The following is a 20,966-nucleotide window of genomic DNA, read 5'->3' as shown; positions in this document are numbered from 1 at the left end:
AAGGGAGTCCATTTAATGCGTAATACTAATCTCCAATGGAACAAATTAAACACGATTACAAATATAGAGTGCATTTATAAACAATTAATCTGTTAGTTGTAAGCCACGAAACTTAAGCAAGAACATGGATGAGGTATGTAGGTCAGGTAGCCTAAGTCATATCAATTTGTAAGTGCTCTTTAGCAGAGTCATAGTTCATTGAATTTACAACCGTATGACAAAACAGGCGAAAATAGTAACATTTTGCACAAGATTTGCAATTTAAAGGGAATTGGCAATTGCTCATTTTAGTGACGCTAGTATATGGACAATATAAGTGGTTTTTTTTTCATTTAATGACATAAAATTTGAAAAATATTGTAAGGAACACTTTGACTTTTAAAACCTTCATTTTGGTCAAAAACGTGCTTGGATAGGTAGTTGTCAACAGATTTTCCACATTCGCCTTGCTTTAACATTGAGTTGCGTTATCTGTTGACCTAGTGACCAAAAAGTGTTTTTAGGGGGAAGTGTTAGCTTTCATTTGATATAAAATAATTATGATTGGATGAAGGGAACAATTGAGGTTTTGACAAAAACCAATCAAAGAGGCCAATTTTCAGCTAGAAACTCCACAGCTCTTACATTGCTATGCGCTCAATCGTGTAGTGCAATCAAAGACTGTGTGGAGACAATCCACTGTTTGTTGTTCTCTGCTTGGAAGTTCTTGGACGAAAATGTGTGCTCAGGAGTATCGAGGTGGAAACTGTGCACATGATGGTTTATATGAGAATCGTTTTTGTATAGAAACCTTTCCCTGTGAGGCTTGCGATCCTTTCGATACTACAAATATTTCGACATTTGAAGACTAGAATAAACTATCCCCTTATTTATACTAACCGTAGAAGGGGTAGCCATATTAAGTATGTTTGCCTTGGTGGCTAACTGCGCTCAGCTAATCTGGTAGGACATCCGGGGTAGGGCACTCGACAGGATGGTATGGTGACGGTTTGTAGTTATCTTGTATTCGCCAATATGCCGAAATTACAATTTACTATGAAGTAATAAGTATACTGTCATTTTTCCCATCTACAGTAAGCTAAAAAATTAAGGTACCAGTTGTGTTCACCCCTGTATACCCTAAATAAAGACAAGTATGTAAAAATTAAAACAAACAGCCAATACCTGTACTCTTTAGCTCTGATTTGAGACCTTATTTGTTGAAATTGGTATATAGTTGAGAATTAAAGAAACGATGATCTAAAACCTAATGAAGAAACGAAATCAAAAGTGGCACTTTTGTGTTCTAATCAATGAAGTACGACGCTAGTTATAATGTGCTAATCAATGGAAGCACGGCGCTAGTTCTCATGTTCATGTTGTTAGCAAACGCTTTACAAATCAATATGGCTTGTAATGAAGCAAACTGCAACTTTTAAATTGGCATCTTCCTTGGGTATTTTGATCGTCGTGTTTTTATTTCTAGAACAATTTCAAAAAAGGATGTCTTAAATTCGAGCTAAAAGATGCAGCTGTTGGCTGCTGGTTCCAATTATGACATATCTGTCTTTGTTTAGAATATACAGTGGGTAAACACATAAACTGATACCTTAATTTTTTGGCTTACTGTATATTATACACGTGGACTCCAATCACTATAGTATAGACAGTATATCAAAGTAATATAAGTTGTGTTCACACAGTCGGATTTAAGTCACTTAATACCGGTAATAAGTCACTAATACCGGTTATAAGTCGCTTATTACCGGTAATAACTCACTTACATCCGACTGTGTGAACACGACTATAATAACCAAATATAATATTATCGATTGGATTATGTTCTGTAAAAGATACACATATTATTCGCTGTCGTGGTGCACGTTAGAATATGAGCGTTGCTAGGTCAACTGGCTCACGCTTTGTTTGTTACGAACCACTGGTCGAAATGATCACAACACAAAGCCTATGGCATATCGAAATTCGGAACAGGTGTATGAGCCCAGGCTTAAACCAACTAACGTGCACTACGACAGCGAATTAGGGGATCGATACACGTGTGTGTGCTATGCGCGATTTGACATGCCGGGGTAGAAAATGATGAATATCTCCCGTAATTTTTGCTTTCTAAAGCAGAAAGGCTTGCACTTGAAAAAAATTATGTGTTGAAATAAAATGATAGTCGCTAGCGAGCATATTGACAAACAACCGTGCGTTTTGAAATCAAAAACTGAAAAAAAAAATTCAGATTTTACATGTGCAGAATAGAAAAAAATGACTACTGCCCTCTTTCGTACATATCACGTTACAAGCGCAATGTGGATCACTGGTGGAGGCAGTCTAATGCAGATGACGTACCAGGCTCACTGAGATGTACAGAGGTCAGTCACCGGGCTAATGTCAATAGCCTTTAATAGTCGGATGTGCCTCGGCCCATTATGCATCTCAAAACTATTAAACAGGTCGGAACAAAATGCGTGGCTAAGAACAAGTGGATTTGATCAACCATCATAGTGATTTCTGCCTTGAAGGTATCGGCACTGTGCATAACAGCATTTAGCATTTTTATAGCATAACATTAATAGGCTACAGACACTGGAAATAACGCAAAAAGCGGGCTTTTTAAATTGTAGTGAAGACACGTGTTTATAACTTAAGAGAACTGTAGATGGTAGAATGAGGCATGGCAATAAATTTGGGTGGAAACTGGACGTGTTTGAACTTTACAAATTGAAGAGAAGTAACAGCATTCACTAAACTATCTCCAAAATGAAACAAGTTACTGAGCAATATGTTACTTAATCGGCACATAGTGGAGAGACACAATAGTGGGTCTTAAGCGTATGTTGACTCTTCCTCTACAGAAGGTAATAATGGTGATTTCTAAGTAGCAACAGGAAATGAACAATCTGAAGCAGACACTCCAAGCTTGCAGGTGAAGAGAAAACTTCTAAACAACTTTCTCCAAGCTTCTGGGAAAGAGGAAGTGAGCACTATGCGAAAAACTTGGGACTTATCTAAGGAAAGAACACAGCGGGAACATATTCGGAAAGCGAAGCCAGCTATTTCTGGTGTTTTGGAGGTTATAGCAAAGGCTCCAGAGGATGTAGATAGCCTGTGGAACGCAGTGTTTGCACGCAGTTTAGACGATCGTAACCCTATAACACCCAAAGACAGAGAACTCGTGGAAGCACTTGTCTTGCAGAATGTTATCTGAATGCACTGGTCAACAAGAAGGCAAATACTATCCATCATGGCTGACGAGGTACTTACAAAGACCTACTTCAATTCATTCCTGGTTTGCCAATGTACAGATGTAACATAGCTCGTCACCATACGCTACTCCGTGGAAGAGGCGCAATATTTCCAAATATATCTTACACCAGAATGAGAGCGGATCAATCTCAGCTAGATCATTTCCTCGACTTTATTACCAGTGCATGCACATCTAATTCAAGATTTGCCATTTAGTGAAAAGTTTCTCAAGCTTTCAATTCAATTCAATTCAATTCAATTCCCTCAAATGAGGGAAATTTCAACAGGAGATGTTCTTACTGTACCTAATGTGATCAGGAATATGATTCCCAAGCGCATTGTGAATGATTGGATGACAAATAGCTGGGGATGGAAGCAGAAAGATAGACTTAGGTCATCAAAACGTCACATGAAAGGGGAGCATAAGGTCAGTTGAAACATTTGTGGTTACATTAAGGGATGGGGGTATGAACGTTTGGACAGTATTTACTGTGGGACATTAGAGCACATCAGACATGTCGAATTGCATTCTGAATACGAAGAATGTCCTTCTGATATCAAATAATAATTTTTGATTTTTGAAATTCGCAATGTAATACACATTTTATGGCAAATGATTAAAATTGATATTTTTGATATTTAACAGTACTCGAAGTAAACTTTATAAATCTGATGATTTATACTTAAAGTGTATGTAGGTGGGATGAAAAGCCGACGATCAATTGAAAATTTTGACCTTTCGTATTGAAGATATGGATTTTTTCCCAAAACACCACAAAAAAAAAGGTATTTTTGGGAAAAAATCCATATCTTCAATATGAAAGGTCAACATTTTCAATTGATCGTCGGCTTTTCCTCCCAGCTACATACACTTTAAGAATATATCATTAGATTTATAAAAAAATTACTTCGAGGACTGTTATATATCAAAAATGTGAAAAATATTAAATTTTAATATTTTGTCATAAAATTCGATATGTCTGATGTGCTCTCATGTCCCACAAAAAATACTGTCGAAACGCTCAAAACGCTCATTCCAGATCCCTTAACGTAACATTTGACTACTCAAAATTTTGGCCAGCCCATCCATTATGACACGATATTGGATAGGCAAAAGACAAAATCCTATCTTTTATTCTCATTCTTATTCAGTTTTAATGTAATTTTTGCGAGAAAAACTGCCTTTTTCAGAAAAAAAATAAAGTTACTTTTGTGAGGACATCCCCGTTGTTTTAAATGAACGAAACCATCACGAACATCTAAGCCGCCGAATCGCGTTATAGTTCTCGCACGTGTATTACACGAACGCATTATCGCGCGATCATTGAGGAGCAACAAGCGTGCCGCCGTTGCGTGGCGGCGCGCGCCCTGACTAATATCACTATCAACTATTGTGGGATATTATACACCAGAAAACCAATCAAATTACGTGAATTCTTTACAAGACGCACCCATTGAATAAGAATCCAGAGTTCTATTTATGCATAGAGAGATATATCCTTTAACTTGGTGTAGTGGTGTGTTTGTTACTGAGCATGTGAAGACCTGAGCGCAAGAAGACCGTAAGTCCAATTATCTTCAACGTTCAAATTGTTATCATCATTCCACCTAAAAGTCACTTTCATGTATGTGTCCTGATACCCAGCAAACACAAAACGTTTTCGACATCATTCGCAAAAGGTTAAAAAAAGGTTTGTCAGAAAAGGTTTAAATGTCGGGTTATATAAAGGGTATATAAAAAGGTGTAAAACTTTTTCATAACATTAAAAAACATTTTTTGATTACATACTGCAAGTGCAAATGTTGGGTTATATAAAGGGTATATAAAAAGGTGTAAAACTTTTTCATAACATTAAAAAACATTTTTTGATTACATACTGCAAGTGCAAATGTTTTAACATAATGTTATTTTAAAGCGTTGACAAAATATTTGGCCAAAAATGTTTGCAAAATATAGTTTACAATAATATTTTGAAAACATTTTAAAAATATTGTTGCAGTGTGTTTTCATACAAAACGTTTTCAAATGTTTTCGAGACCCTTATATAACCCGACATTTAATGTTATTCAAATGTTTTTACATCAACATCCAAAATATAACTTGTTTAAATCGTTTTTAAAACATTTTCGTGTTTGCTTAGTAAAGCTAAAGAAATTCTTTGTAGTAAAATTACGATTGCTTTTGTATGATTTTGTATTGTTGTTTGATTGACAGACATACTGCACTAATTAATAAATAATAATTTATTCTATATATATGATAAACAGTGTGTTTGCGTGTTTGCTGTTGATTGAACTCGGAAGAAGGTGATTTTGGCCTTGGGTCATTTTAGTGACCATAACACTATGCATTATCTAAAACTATTATTTGCGGTCAAGGTACAATCTAATTCAGCAGTTTCATCTCTAGTACTTCCGTGGTTTCAAGAACACACTAACTGTTGATTATACTATAAATGTATATTGGTATTGGTAAAGCTCGATAAAAGTCTGAATCTGTATATCAATAATAAGATGAAATGACAGTTTCACCCAAAACCATAACGACATGGTCGTGTGTCTAAGGATGTGGGTGTGTGTAGCTTTTGTTGATTGATTTGTGATTGATTGATTGATTGATTGATTGATTGATTGATTGTAATTTTGTTCATGGTATGTCATCATGAAAGCCTCCAAATCCAGCCAATATGGACACTGTGTAATTCATGGTAAATCGTCGAATGGTGGTAAAACAAGAGCCTATGCAGTGCACATGGACTACAAAGGATTTTCTACCTAACATGTATGTGTGTCATTGGGCTTGTAATTCTGCTCTCTCATTTACCAAAGGTAAGGTCTATACTTACAGAGGCGTTGAAACACGGAATAATTACACTTGTTTGTTTAGCATTACATTAAATTGTTATAATAGGTTGTTTCATGTCCTTGATTTTACTATCTTGTTAGGAAAGGGCTATTGTGCTTTTTAGAGGTGTTCAAACACAGAGTACTAAATACTTGTCTGTTTAGGACAAACTGAAACTGTAACATCGGGTCGTTTCAAGTCCTTGATTTTACTCTCTTGTTATTATGATCTATACTTAAATTAAAAGAGGCGTCCAAACAAAGAGGAAATAACCAGTAAAGACATACGTAAACTGCAACATTCCTTGATTTGACTCTCTTATTAAGAAAGAGCTTTTATATTTATATAGAGGCATTCTAACACAGAGTAAATACTTATCTGTTTAGGACAAATTGAAAATACTTGTAGTATTGGAACCCACCATGAGTAGTACTGTTACGGGTATGGGTCCCGAGTCATGAATACGAGTACGGGTCCGGGTCCAAGACCATGGGTACGGTTACGGGCACAAGTCCCAGGCCATGGGTACGGGCACGGGTACGGGTCCCTAGCCATGAGTACGGGTACGGGCACGGGTCCAAACCCAAAATAGGGTGCGAGTACGGATACGGGTGCGGTCCGGAACCATGGGTACTGGTACGGGTTTGGGTGCGGAAATTGGGACTCGAGTACGGGTACGGGTCCAAGTGTGGGTACGGGCCATGGGTATGGGTATGGGTATGGGTATACATAAACGTTATGTGTGCCATGAGTTGCCGAGACATTTATATTTGCTTAGAAGAACACTCAATTACAGAAAATTGTAGAACTAGTTTTGTGGAATTAAACAAGTACAAGAATTGGCTTTGTGAAGTTAGAGAAGTACAAAAAGAGATGCAATATTGGTGGTCACGGTGAATCTAGCTTAAACCTGTATTCGTCAAGGAGACAACCAGGTAGAGGGCAGAACAGCACAGTAAACTCACTTCAAAAGAACCAAAGACAAACTAAACAGCCCTTTTCAGGGCTACCTTTTATTCCAGAAAGAGAAATGACTTATGTTGTCTACAAAAAGAAAGCAAGAAACAATAAAGTAAGAAAGTTAGAAACATAATAAAACATAAGGCATAAATAACCGAGAAAAACATAAGTAATTGCAAGTATAGCAAAATAAGTCCCATCCCACATCAATTTCGCCCAAATTAATGACACTTAATTAAATCCATAACCCATAAGCCCACCTGTAAAGCCCATTCCCTAAAATAAAGTTGTTATTTTATAAAGTTATCATCGAGGAATGTTTTATATTCATGCATGGTATATGCACTTTTCAATCTTTGAAGTAGCCAAACCAGAGTGAAAAACGGATACATTTCTTTAAAAGGGCATATCTTCAAAAGTTATGAGCCGATTGAAATAATTCTTTCGGTTTATTAAAGCTAACGGGTACAGGCTTCTTTATATACCAACATATACTTGATCAACTTTTCTGAAAGAGGGCGCAATGAGGGGCCTCTTTTTTGGGGGACACCCTGTATCAATGATTTCACCAAATATTATGGATGCACACATAATATCACGTACTTACATGCAGGTATAGCAAGTCATATATCAAAATAATTCTAACAATGTAAAGTTTTCAAAAATGTAACTTAACGCGTCATATGAACTTGTATATGCACATTAGCCAAGGTAAAAGGTCAACAAACCTTTTTTGGGTAATATGAAAACCCCCGCCAAAAATTGACCTTGAAAGTTTGTACCATTAATTAATTAATTTTCCGCAACTGGATAATTACATGCAAGTGATATTAATACTTTGCCTATAAAGCTCCTAGTAAATCCTAAATTTCTGCAAACATGGTACCATAAAGGAAGTCTCTATTCATTTGACTCGGATACACAAACCTAAGTACATGTAGCGGAAAGTGCCCACACCAGTCGTATTATCATGTAGTTTTTCAGCATTGTGTATATAGGGAAATGTATTCGGATGGATGGGGAATATTAAAATGATGAATAAAATATATAATTAAACTTAATTTTCACCAGGTTCGCCGTCGCAAATAATAAAGGAGACAAGTAGAAAAAGTGAAAGTTATACTTTCAAATTGAAACTGTAACATTGCTAGTCATTTTAAGTCCTTGATTTGTAACTAGCAGGCAAATGAGAATCGGGCGTCTTCCTACAGCGACTACGCCTGGTAAATAATTATATTGTACAGACAGGGGAACTAAATCAATACACGTGTATCTGCTATATGCAAGCCGATACACGTGTATTGATTTTCAGAAGATGAGATCTTTAGATACCGGGGGAAGAAAATGATGAATATCTCCCGTCATTTTTGGTTTTAAAAGAAGCCAGTTGTAAGGCTTGCACTTGTATTGAAAGAACTTGATAATCTTAAGTGAGCGTATTGAACTTCAACCGTGCGTTTTAAAATTTAAAAAAATGACAAAAATTCTGATTTTATATGTGCAGAACAAAACGACAGCTGCCCTCATTCGTAAACACTCAGTTTAAGGAACATAACCATAATCGGGGCGATGACACTGTGCTTCGTTAAGTTGTGTGCATCCTATGTAATTCCATTCATAGTACATTCTCATTATTTCAATATTGTTTAAGTTATTGTTAGACTAAAGCGCCCGTCATACTTTCCTTTTCAGGGCGTTTCAACCAATGACAAGCCTTTATTTTGTCCATTTGTCTGCAATGCGCGTGCGCCACGCCGCTCAGCGGCAAGCGGCAGGGTAGTATGAAACCAGCATAAGTGGGTGTATTCAGTGACAGGTACAAGCAACATTACTGGTAAAAAGACAAGTGAAAGAAAAGTAACATTGTAAGACTTTAATAAAAAATATGTTACTTTTTTGTTTCCTTTTGCTATGAAGTGGGGTGGAGTGTGAGAGTGAGTGACACATTTTTTATTGAAGCTAAAGAAACTTGTGTAGGTGTGTATTTGTATGTAGTTGTGTATACAAAAGAAACGGCTCTAGTATTTTCTTACGTCAATTGTCAGTTTTGTGTTTATTATATTTTGTACTTTTTCTTTCATATCCGTTAAGATTAATATATCAACTTAACACCTGCTGAGTATTTATTGATTGTGAATGGTTTTCTATATCTTTGATCATCTTGAAAATACCCATTTTCTGGCTTTTTTCTGCCTCCACAGGAGGTAGATTTGCTTTGAAATTGACACCTAAAATGCCGCACATTGCGCGGCATGTAGGCCGATTGTACAAATTTATATTCTGACAAGTACTCTAATTTCCGCCCAATATCGAGAGCCCAATATATATCCCCCACCTCTCTGCGCCATACATAAATTCGCCTATCGCCATTTCCAAATGTTCAAAAAGGTAATCACGCTTCCTCAGCAAGTGCAATAAATTAGCATTAAAATTAATCTTATTCTATAGGGATTCTAGAAAGCACGTAGCGACACTATGGTGTGGGTCTATCAAGTTCATGAATTATGCATTAGAATTTTTTCAAGCTCATATGTTGTATAATTGAAGACCGAATTAAAAAGACTAGCTTGCGTATGCCGTCCTGCAGGACAGCAACCAATCACGGCGCGCCTTTGTCATGACGTCAGACGCAAACTAGTCTTTTTAATTCGGTCTTTAATTATTAGGTTGTAACCTCAGCGCTCATCAGCAGCTTTATCGTTGAAGACAAGTCGGAAAACCGTTATGCTGTGACAATGGGAATACACATCAAACAAGGTTTAATTTCATGATTACATGAAATCTGATTATCAATGGAAAAACTTTGGCTGGAGAAGTTGAAGCTGACGTTCATGGCGACACTTTGGATGTGATAATTTGACATCATGGATTGTTTTGTGCAACATTTGAGGTATTTTTGTGCCATTTAATACGTGGTGAGTCAGCAGGCCGACTGGCATGCAGGCTAGGCTCGACTAGGCCGCAATCATCGTGCATGCGTGTCTACATCATAATAATAGGTTGAAATGATGGGATTGAAAAGACCGGCTAGCTATTTGATTTCTCTGCATACGAGATGTATGTGCTGTGCCGTGTTCAACGTACACACGGCATGTCATGATCACGATGATGTTGCATTTGAACTGCAATGTATGGTATGATACGCCTAGCCGCGCCTATGGCCGGCTTCATTGCTGTTCAAATACAGGGTGTCCCAGAATGATTTGTACCGAGAAAGATGGAATTTTTAAGGTATGACGATGGTCATATTGTTTTGCATTTTAAGTTCTACATATACTTAGCTTTCTCAGATTTTTTAGATTTTAAAAATTGGACGTTTCTAGTAGAAGTTAGAGAGGATTGCGTAAAAATGGTAAATTGCAAGTTTTGATAAAGCAACCTATTTTGAAAATCTGTAAAATTACTAACCGTTCAGCACAAAGTAATGTTATGCAGTATTATTGCTGTGTCCTGTTCTTACTTCTACTAAATAGTCGATATCTATCGATTATTTATGATGTTACGAAGCAATCATTGTATGGAATAAAGGAGTTGCTACGCCTGAGTTACCTTAAACTATTCTTTCTTTGGCGGCAGTTTTGAAGACAATTATTGAGGTATGTGAGTTTCATCATTTGAAATGCCGGCAGAGATGAATTTTTCATAAAAGTATAGTGAAGGTTCGTCCTTAGTGTCACAGCATGCATTTATTATCCACAGTATATGGGCAAACCCACAGCTACGTAACAAAGAAGATTAAAATTTACTGCGGAGGATCCTTGAGGAAGTTATATCCTCTGTAATAATGACATAAATTATGGTAAAAATCACATAAAAAGTATGTTTTTCAACCTAAATATCTGATGTCATATTGAAGTGTTTCACTTAATCCCATACCAAGACTTATTTAGCATTGTAAGCTCTACATCTATGCCAAATTTGGTGTATTTCCTATCAAAGAATGTAGGATTTCTCCAATATATTGCACAGTCCGGCTGGACGATGGTGATACAGGATCCATGCGTTATGATGCCATTACACACATGCAGTTTTCGTCCATTTTCAGTAATAGCAATGTAATGCCAAAACGAATCAAGCTATTTCCATGAAAGTAACAGAATAAGTAGGAGACATGTGTGGCATTGTATTGCACTTATTAAAATTAGATACACTGTTGACTATATATTTTTGATATTTTGTTCAAACACGGTATAAATCATTCTGGGACACCCTGTATATAATGGAAGCCGTGGCTGATTTGAGATTTTTGTTAAATATAATAATGCAATAAATATGGTATTTGTGAGTTTGTAAACTATAAACTATAATGTTATATTTTAGGTCAATACTTTGTGCTTACTTTTAAAATGTGTATCTTTTGTAAATCATATAATATATAGACAAGTATAACTAGGCGCTCTGTTAAAATTGTCATATATATCATTGTATTACAGTAAGCCATAAAATTAAGGTACCAGTTATGTTCACCCCTTGTACATCCTAAACAAAGACAGATATGTCGTAATTGGAACCAGCAGCCAAATCGTAATAGAAGCACACTCGATACAGGGATAAATAATTTCACGAAGCCTCCATGCACTGCACCTTTATTAAACCCAACTCACCCATCCAACGAAGATAACATTAGCAATAATTTTCCGACAAGTTACAGGTATTCTCGGTTTTATATCAAATCGAAAGAACCTCTTCAACTTTGCGGCACGCTTGAAGTCAGCATTGAAGCTCGCAATATTAAGAATGAACCTAAATTATCGGGCGGGGATTACTTTTGGATTTGGCTATACACTAAAGATAAACTGCAAGCTAGTGCTGCAGCAGATGAAATCATAGATCATCTAAACGGGACTTATACTGCACGATTTCAGCTGCATTGGAGTGGTAAGGTGGACATTGCAGTGAGTTTGGTTCATTCTCGTGAAGAAGTTTCTATCCTAAAACGTAACCGAGAGAAATTTCCTGCCAGATGTGCCTATCAAGGAAAATTTCAATCCCGGAATGTTACAAAAATCACACTATGTCATATTACTCAACAATTTTATTTACCACCGACACCTAGACCGGTTAATAGAGCGTTCTGTAATTTTACGGATAAAGTAACGGGCTTTCCATGGTATTGTATGAAGCCGGATGGGTTGCCGTGCGACTCGTACATCGCGCATGCTGTTACCGATGATAGAGGAACGAAATTGGCAGGATTAATGATGAGTGAGGAAGAAATGCGACTGTTTTCTGGGTAAATATTATGTCACTTACCAGCAAACACAAAACGTTTTTTAAAATATTTTAAACGGATTATATTATGGGGTTTAGTTGTGGTAAAAATGCTTTATAACATAAAAATGCCTGGTTTTAAGTCCATCACAACATCTTAGGACTTCTTCTGATGAGGATGTGTGTCACTCATCGAAAATTCAAGGTTAGTGAATTTTGGTGCTGAAAGTCAGTTTAAACTTCTTAAAATTGGTTTTATGAAGATCATGAAAATGTTTTAAAAAGGTTTGTTTGAAAACACACTGCAACAACATTCTTAACATGTGGTCAAAATTTTATTATAATATTATGTAAGAATAATTTGTAGTAAGTTTTCCAACAATGTTTTATGAAATTATTTACCTATTATGTTTTATGAAAACGTTTTATACCCTTATACTCTCTTTATATAACCCAACATTTAAACGTTTTCTGACAATCTTTTCTAACCTTTTGCGAATAATGTCGAAAACGTTTTGTGTTTGCCGAGTTATGTGTCACTTATGTTCATATGTCACTTATACCATAAAAATACTACATACTTGTTATTTTGTTTCTGTATTAATACTAGTTTTCATAAACCATCAAATATCAAAAACAAGCCCACATAATTATGTTCCACACCTTTTGATATACATTTGTGTCGATAGTTTTGAATGAAAAGGTAATATCTATAGCAATAATAATAATAATAATATGGAAATTTATAATTCGCAAGTATCCGTCAGAGCCGCTCACTGCGCAACAGGAATGTGACCACAAAGGGGAACATGATGAACAAAGCAAATACAGATAATATACAACATACCATAATAAGAAAAACATTCTACACTACAAGTCATCAGCAAAAGCGATATTAAACAGATGTGTTTTTAACAAAGATTTAAAAGAGTCCAAAGTATTACAGTTTTTAATGTGAGTTGGTAGATTGTTCCAAAGTTAAGGAGCACAAATGACAAAAGAACGGTCGCCAAAAGAGTTACTAGATCGTGGTTCCTGAAGAAGATGAAGATTGGCTGAACTAAGTCCAGTGCACCCAGGTATATAAATATGCAGAAGATCGGCGATATATGACGGTGCAAGTCCGTTTTGTGATTTGAAAAAAAAAGTGAGGATCCTAAATTCAATGCGTTGTTCAACAGGCAGCCAGTGCAAGTCAATTAGAATTGGAGTGATGTGCGAACGTTTCTTTGTGAGAGTGATGAGACGAGCGGCAGTATTTTGAACCAATTGCAGACGACGAAGTTGTGATTGTGGAAGACCGTACAAAAGAGAATTACATGTGTCCAAGCGAGATATTACAAGAGAATGAACAATGAGTTGAGTTGCTTCTGTTGTGAGATATTTGCGTATCTTGCCGATGTTACGGATTTGATGATAGTCGGCTCATTGAGAGTGGACGCAACTTGCAGTTTATGAGACATGTCAGAGTCAAAGATGACACCCAGATTTCGTGCATCACAAGATGGTGTAATTTGCGATTCTCCAATGACAATGTTACTAATGATGGATTTAGATTTCTGATGTTTTGAGCCGATGATGAGAAATTCGGTTTTGGTATCATTGAGTTTAAGAAAGTTTACTGTTTAAGAAAGTTTAAGAAACTTCAATGCAAGCAATAATTTGAGAAGATTCAGATGGTTTAAAAGCAAAATAAATCTGGGTGTCATCTGCGTAAAGATGGAATTGCAGATTGTACCTTCTGACTATGTCACCAATTGGATGAGTGTAAATTGTAAACCACTGCGGCCCCAACACCGATCCCTGCGGTAAGCCAAATTCAAGTGTGCATGGCTCCGACATGGAGTTGCCGATGACAACACGCTGAGAACGATCGCTTAGGTATGATTTAGCCCAGGATAACGCAGTGCCACTAAAGCCAATATAATCATGCAGCCTTTTCAAAAGAATTTCTGAGTCAACAGTGTCAAATGCTGCAGATAAGTCTAACAAAATAAGAGCACAGATATCCCCACTGTTCAATGCACTCAAAATATCACTCTGGACACGTAACAAAGCAGTCTCAACACTATGACGTTTCTTGTAAGCAGATTGATAGCATTCTTGAAGCTGGTTTCTTTCCTGAAAATCGGATATTCTTGCTGAGACAACTCTTTCAATGAGTTTGGAAATTCAAGGGAAGTTCGACACGGGCCGATAATTTTTCAGATCATCTTGATCGAGACCCGACTTCTTAAGGAGAGGTCTAACATGCGCCTCCTTCAAAACAGCAGGGATAGAGCCAGACTGCAGGGAAGTGTTAATCAAGTGGGTGAGAGCTGGAAGGAAGATGTCAATACCTTCTTTAACAATCCATGTCGGGATAGGGTCCAATGAACAAGACTTGCTTGGAGAGTTCATAATTATTTTCTTACTTCGTCCTCTGTTGTCAAGGTAAAATGATCCAAACAGATATTCGTTGATACATCTATGCAGGTAGAGGTAACAGTAATTTGTAGGAAACAAATCGCGAATAGTTTTGATTTTCTTTATAAAATAGTCCGAGAATCTGTTTGCAAGAGCTTCATCAGAAGACGATTTTGGAATAGGTGAGTCTTTGCTTCGAAGTTTATCAAATGTTTTGAACACCTGCTTTTGATCGTTGGCAGATTCATTTATCAGCACGGAGTAAAAGTTGATCTTGGCATTGCACATGAGACCGATGACAAACTGCCGTTGTTCAGAATACAGTTGCCTATCAATCTCCAGCTTCGAGCGACGCCATTTCTTCTCCAGCTGTCGCCTCTTGTGCTTTACCTCGCGTATCTCGTCATTATACCACGGGGAGAAAGGTCTAATTATGACAGTGCGAGTTTTAGCAGGCGCGTGCATATTGAAGATGTCAGTGAGAGATTTGTTGTATTGATCAATAAGATGAGAGATATCAGTGATCTCGGACAGGTTGGTCGAAAAAGCTGAGCTGCAGAAGTCAGAACAGAAGTCAGTGATGTTGATAGCCTTCAAGTGGCGGGTGGTGATAATCTTTTTCAGTGTAGGAGGGCGATTCATGTTCAATTTACAAGCAAGCAGAAAGTGATCAGAAAATCTTTCTTTAACATTGGTATGAGCAAGAATAGATTCACCCTCTCTTGAGATCACTAGGTCCAACATGTGGCCCAGATAATGAGTTGGTTCAGTAACGTGCTGCAACAATTCATAAGAGGAAAGAACATCAACAAACTGAATTGTTTCAGGATCGTCAGGCACATCCATGTGGATATTGAAATCACCTGTGATGATGAGGCTTGATTTATGAAGAACATACAAATCCATTAAAGTATGGAAATCATTGATGAAGTTATTAAATGAACAGCCTGTGCTTTTCTTCTGTGGCCGATAAATAATAACAAGGCGCAGAGATTGTGAGATATCTGAAATTTCACAGTGAATTGATTCAAAAGATTTGAATTGGTCAAATTTGTGAATAGCGATGTTCATGTTTGATCTAAACAGAAGACCCACTCCCCCACCACGTTTGGACACGCGGGGAATATGGGTGAATGTGTAGCCATCAGGAGTGAAATCCGCAGTAGAATCATCAGGTTTTAGCCAAGTTTCTGTAATGGCAACCAAGTCAAATTTGTGATCTAAGATGTGGTCCACTAAAACAACCGATTTGCTTCCAACCGACTGCGCATTTATAACACCGAGATTCACAGATGGCATGGAAGGGGATGGTGGATTCAGAGATACGTTGCCAGGTGGGGAAGCGTTAGTATGTTTCTTAACTTGTTTTCGCCACCCAGCTCTCACACCACGATACGTTGTACGTTTACACTGGATACCAAGCGATTGAATGTTTTTCCATGTATCAAGTGACACAGTATGATACATTGCAAACTAGAAAGTTGAGCACGACTGTAAGAAATGTACTTGTGTTTCAGAGGATCACAGTTACCAGTATTATCTGGTCCAGGGTTAGGGTTAACGTCCCCTGCAATGAGTAGTTGCAGCTGAAATGTAGCTGTACAGTTTTGGTAAAAGTGAATGTGGGAACCAAGATATTTATTATGAACAAAGTTGCCATTAGCTTTGCTCCAAAGCCAACCTATTTTCCATCCAATTGAAAGAAAAAATGAAAAAACCATGCCATATGACCTGGCGCGTCGGTCACTGGACTTTCGCGGTTGGTGTGTGGGGTAGACCAATATCTCAGGTAGACAGTGATCTTCCTACTTTACTTGTTGGTGACTTGCCTATAGTGAAGCTTGCCTCCGGCAAGCTCTGTACAAATACATGTACTGCTGGGTGATGCATGGAGTGGTATTAATTTTTTGCAGAATGGATTGGCCTATATACATTTTCTTTACTAATACTAGTCACTTGCTTGGGTTTATTTTACTTGGGGATCTCTGGATCTTCTAAGGTACTGCGAGGGCTCTGATCAAGAGCTAAGTTGCCATTTCCACTATAGTATTTCACTTGATGTATAACAGCTCCATGATGATGTTCAGTGATGCATGGGCATAGTATGACTAAAGTCAATAAAGTACTCAACTTTAGTGGATCCAACATTGTGCAATCAATAGAAATCAAGTTACAAACAAGAAGATTTGGTATTGGTCCAATATGAAGTAGAAGATTAGGAATTGATCCCAATATAAAGTAGTCAGCAGTGACTGTAGCAAAAAAAGTCCACACTGTAGTGTAGTTAAATACAGGTGACCAAGATGAAATTTTATTTTCTGTAATATATTTGATGATGATAATGCAACAGCAGTTCATGATGTCCAATGTGGTCAGTGATGTTAACACTTCTGTCTGTTAAAGATTTGCTCCAAAACTCGACCTAGAAAAGGTCTAAATGGGAGCCCATCTAAGCGGCAGCCTGTTAAGGCGCACAACCATATCAATGAGAACAAAAAAGCAACCATTTCTATGAGAACAAGTTTAACTCTCTTCACGCGGGTGTCGACTGCAGACGACAAGTTTCAAATAAAAAAATAATAAAAAATTTCAGAAATGTAAATTTTCATGACCATATGTGACCGTCCACGGCGAATGAGCCGTAAATTCCTCCCCCGGTCAATTTTGTTTTATTTCGTGTTTAAAAAATAAACATCATAAACTTAAAAATGGTATATCATTTGACTTCAAACGATATCCAGAAGCGGAGTTATGGTTAGTTAAACTTTGCTCCTTCAACAAAATTATAGCTTTTTCCGTTTCTATGTGTGTCTCTTTTCCATATTGCTGGCAATAAATATCAAACAGTCATAATTGGCGGTCATTTCAAATCATCCCCAAGTCAACGAGGTTTAAGAATTTCTCTCATTGTTAATTGTTGGTTATGCATACCTAGATACAAATAACCCACCACTTGAAAAGGATTTAGCAAAAGCAAACAAAGATCAGAGCTATTAAAAGTTCTATAGCCATCTAAGGTAGAAGCTTATTATCCACTTCAATAATAGGATTATTGATTGGTGTTGTGACTATCCAAATAAGACAGATGTCGCGCCAGCTTAAGTGACCGATGAATACGACCTTCGTACACATTTTACACCATAACTCAGAATACAATTTAGGGAATTTACGGCTCGTTTGTGCTGCCGGGTCACATATGTGGAATCAGCATGAAAAATGCATTAAAATGCGTACAAACAAGCCTAGTATTGGGTTAGAAGTTATTAAGATAAGTCTTGATAACGTTGAGAAAATATTTCAAAACTTGAACTTTTTCCGCAGAGCATTAATTTTCGGAATCTGGATCTATTTTTTAGTTTAGAGGATCATCATAACAAGAACTTTTGGTACAAACAAGTAATCAAGTTGCAGTAACTTATTGTTATTCGTTATGCTTATTGAACACTTGCCAAAAGTATTGTAACATTGTTGAAAAAAGAAAAATTATCCAAACTGCACTGTATTTTGAACATTCATCCGCTATCCTGTCGATTCACATTACTAGATAGCAATATTCTTTATGCGATGCGATGATAATGTTGATTTGTCAGTGATTTTGTCATATCGGAAAACATTGTCCAATCATCCTGTACCTTGTTAACTTATTCATACCGTGTGTTTTGTTGTGCACTCTTAAGTGAACTTGGCTGAAAGGTATTTCGGCATCGGTCTATATATAGATAGAACCTATACATTCTATTAGCTAAAAAAATATATTTGCGGAGTTAAATAACATTGTTTAATATGTACAATGACATCTAAAATTTAGGTAAAAACAGACAAAACATTCCTTTTACAAGGTAAAACCAACAAGTAGCACTTGTACTTTTTTGTGGCCATAATTTCCGAACCAACATGATTGTTACACCAACATCACTAATTTGATTTGTCTTTAATTCAAACTGCTATGTCCTGTCTTGCGTCCGTAATTTCACAAGCGAGCTCGTTAATTCAAAATTGTGTCATTATTATGTAGGTATGTTTGTATGACGGAATTAAAGATAGAGAATCGGTACTCGACCGCCATCTTGATACAGACATGGAGCAAAAATTGGGGTTATTCGGTTTCCCTCGGAATGCCCTGGAAGCATTCGTTGTCATGCAAGCGCGACATGGATGAAGGACGCAATTGAGAGGCGCACGTGATGCGCCCTGCACCCGAATACCAAGACGCTTCAGATGAGACAAAGAATTGTTTTCGTTCGTCTCCGCGCACCAGCGGCAAGGACCCGAATACCCCCCAATTTTCTCCCATATGGCTGCCGGCGCGATTGTATGTGGCATTATAGGGCGTCCCGGTTCTCCTTCTCTAATTATGTGGTTTGTATCATTACATTTTTCTCCCAACATAATTATATTACGCTTCTTTTAACTTATGAATACCTCTATTGTATCACTCCTTCTAGTCCCAACCTGATCTCATCCACAACGGAATCAGTAGAAGTGCGTACTAAAGGTAAGAGAAATGGCCATTGCTCATTGAAATTGTGCATAGATGCATTTATAACAGTATCGTTTTGTAGCCAAACCTTTTGATATGTGGGGGTTTGGGGCATGACCCCCGCCCCGGTAAAAGCAGGGGCGGCAAAAAGGAAGGAATGTCAGAAGATAGAGGATAAAAACAAAGATATCGATGATGACGTCTGTCAAGAGCTTAGGCAGGATAATAGGAAACCAAGTGACCAAAATCAAAAGCAATCTTAATACTCATTATTTGAAACGATTGTATATAATTTTCATTGGATTGATTGGTTGATTGATTGATTGATTGATTGATATATTGATTGATTGAATCGACCCAAATAATTAAATATGTACAAAAACAAACAAACAACAACAAAAAGTTTGCACACTTTTGCAAACTCCCTGGTGACATGGAATATAATTTATTAAGAATGTTGCACATAGTTCGTATTCCTCTTTTTTTGTACAGATAAAAAAACCAAATCAGAATGCACAACAGACTTACCTGACTGTTACTTGGGAATCACACCTCGCTCACCAAACCACGTGGCAGGCTTTTACTATAAAGACGAATGGAATTCATTAGTGTGCAAAAACAGGGTCTTCAAAACTACCGAAACTATGAAATGCTTACAGAACAAAACACTTCATTTCTGGGGTGACTCCACATTACGACAATGGTATGAATATTTAGTTGCGGTACTTCCCTTTAATGAAACGAAAGGTACGAATGTCAAATTTGGGCCACATGTAGCAGTCAATGAAGTGAATAATGTAACACTACATTATCGACATCATGGATATCCTATTAGGAGCTTATGGACACCTGTAGTTGATATATATTATGTACCAAATCTAATAGATGCAATACGCGACACTGGTGACGACATAGTCTTGTCATTATGGGCTCATTTTACGGCAACAAGTTTAAACTATTATCAAAACCGTTGGGAAGCAATCAAACAATCTATTTTACGTTTGAAAACAAGAAAGCCAGGAACACGAGTCATTATCAAGTCAGCAAATACGAGGGAAAAGACATCTCTTGATCATGACAGTTGGTATGCTTGGGAGTTGGATAAACTGATGAGAAAAATAATATATGGAGTTAGTGACGTCACCATAATAGATGTATGGGACATGACCGTAGGTCACCGTACTGGATATGAAATACATCCGGCACGAGAGGTTATATCGCAAGAAATAGGAATGCTATTGTCTTTCATATGTCCTGATAATGTATGATGTTTACGTTTAACTACAAGAATAATTAAATCTTAGTCCTCCTACAAAGATTTTTGATGGACGTTATGTTATTGAGAACGATGTATCGTTTCGCTATCCTAACCATGATGCACTTAACATACACAATGTTATGCCAGCAACCCCTGATCATCTATGTGTTGTTCAAGTAATGATGTGAATAGTATTAAACTGTGCGCACCCGGGTTGTACAGTGAGTTGGCCTGCACACACTCACACCGCCAAACTGGAGTGGTGTAGCTAGGGGTTTTAGCGCCCAGGGCCAAGGATACGTAATGGCGCCCTCCCCCATTCTTGAAACAATTACTCGCCGAGCGCGCAAAAATTTGCACAAATACCATTAAGTATTTTGGTTATAATGAAGTTATGTGAATTTCGGTTTTAAATTGATCTTTTAAATTCATCACTTGGAGGAGGCGCAAAATCGATGCTGAATTGGCCAACTCTCCCCCCCCCTAAGGTGGAGCCCAGGGCATGTGCCCCTCTGCATCTCTACAACCTGTCAACAGAAAACAAGCAGACCTCCCCTATCTGCTAATTTAAA

At 37.2% G+C, this 20,966-nt stretch overlaps 1 protein-coding gene across 1 annotated transcript; it reads left to right on the top strand.

Annotated features, from left to right (window-relative positions):
- The first annotated feature begins 3,502 nt into the window (after nt 1–3,502).
- LOC140169284 (NXPE family member 3-like) lies at nt 3,503–20,404 on the top strand. Its single transcript, XM_072192540.1, has 4 exons — nt 3,503–3,661; nt 11,557–12,272; nt 19,102–19,151; nt 19,629–20,404. The coding sequence occupies exons 1-4, from the start codon at nt 3,503–3,505 to the stop codon at nt 20,402–20,404; spliced, it is 1,701 nt and encodes a 566-aa protein (XP_072048641.1).
- Nucleotides 20,405–20,966: the final 562 nt, after the last annotated feature.

Source organism: Amphiura filiformis, chromosome 14, assembly GCF_039555335.1.
Source record: "Amphiura filiformis chromosome 14, Afil_fr2py, whole genome shotgun sequence".
Lineage (NCBI taxonomy): Eukaryota > Metazoa > Echinodermata > Ophiuroidea > Amphilepidida > Amphiuridae > Amphiura > Amphiura filiformis.
Note: the sequence above shows the minus strand (reverse complement) of the source record. Positions and strands in the feature narration are given on the sequence as shown.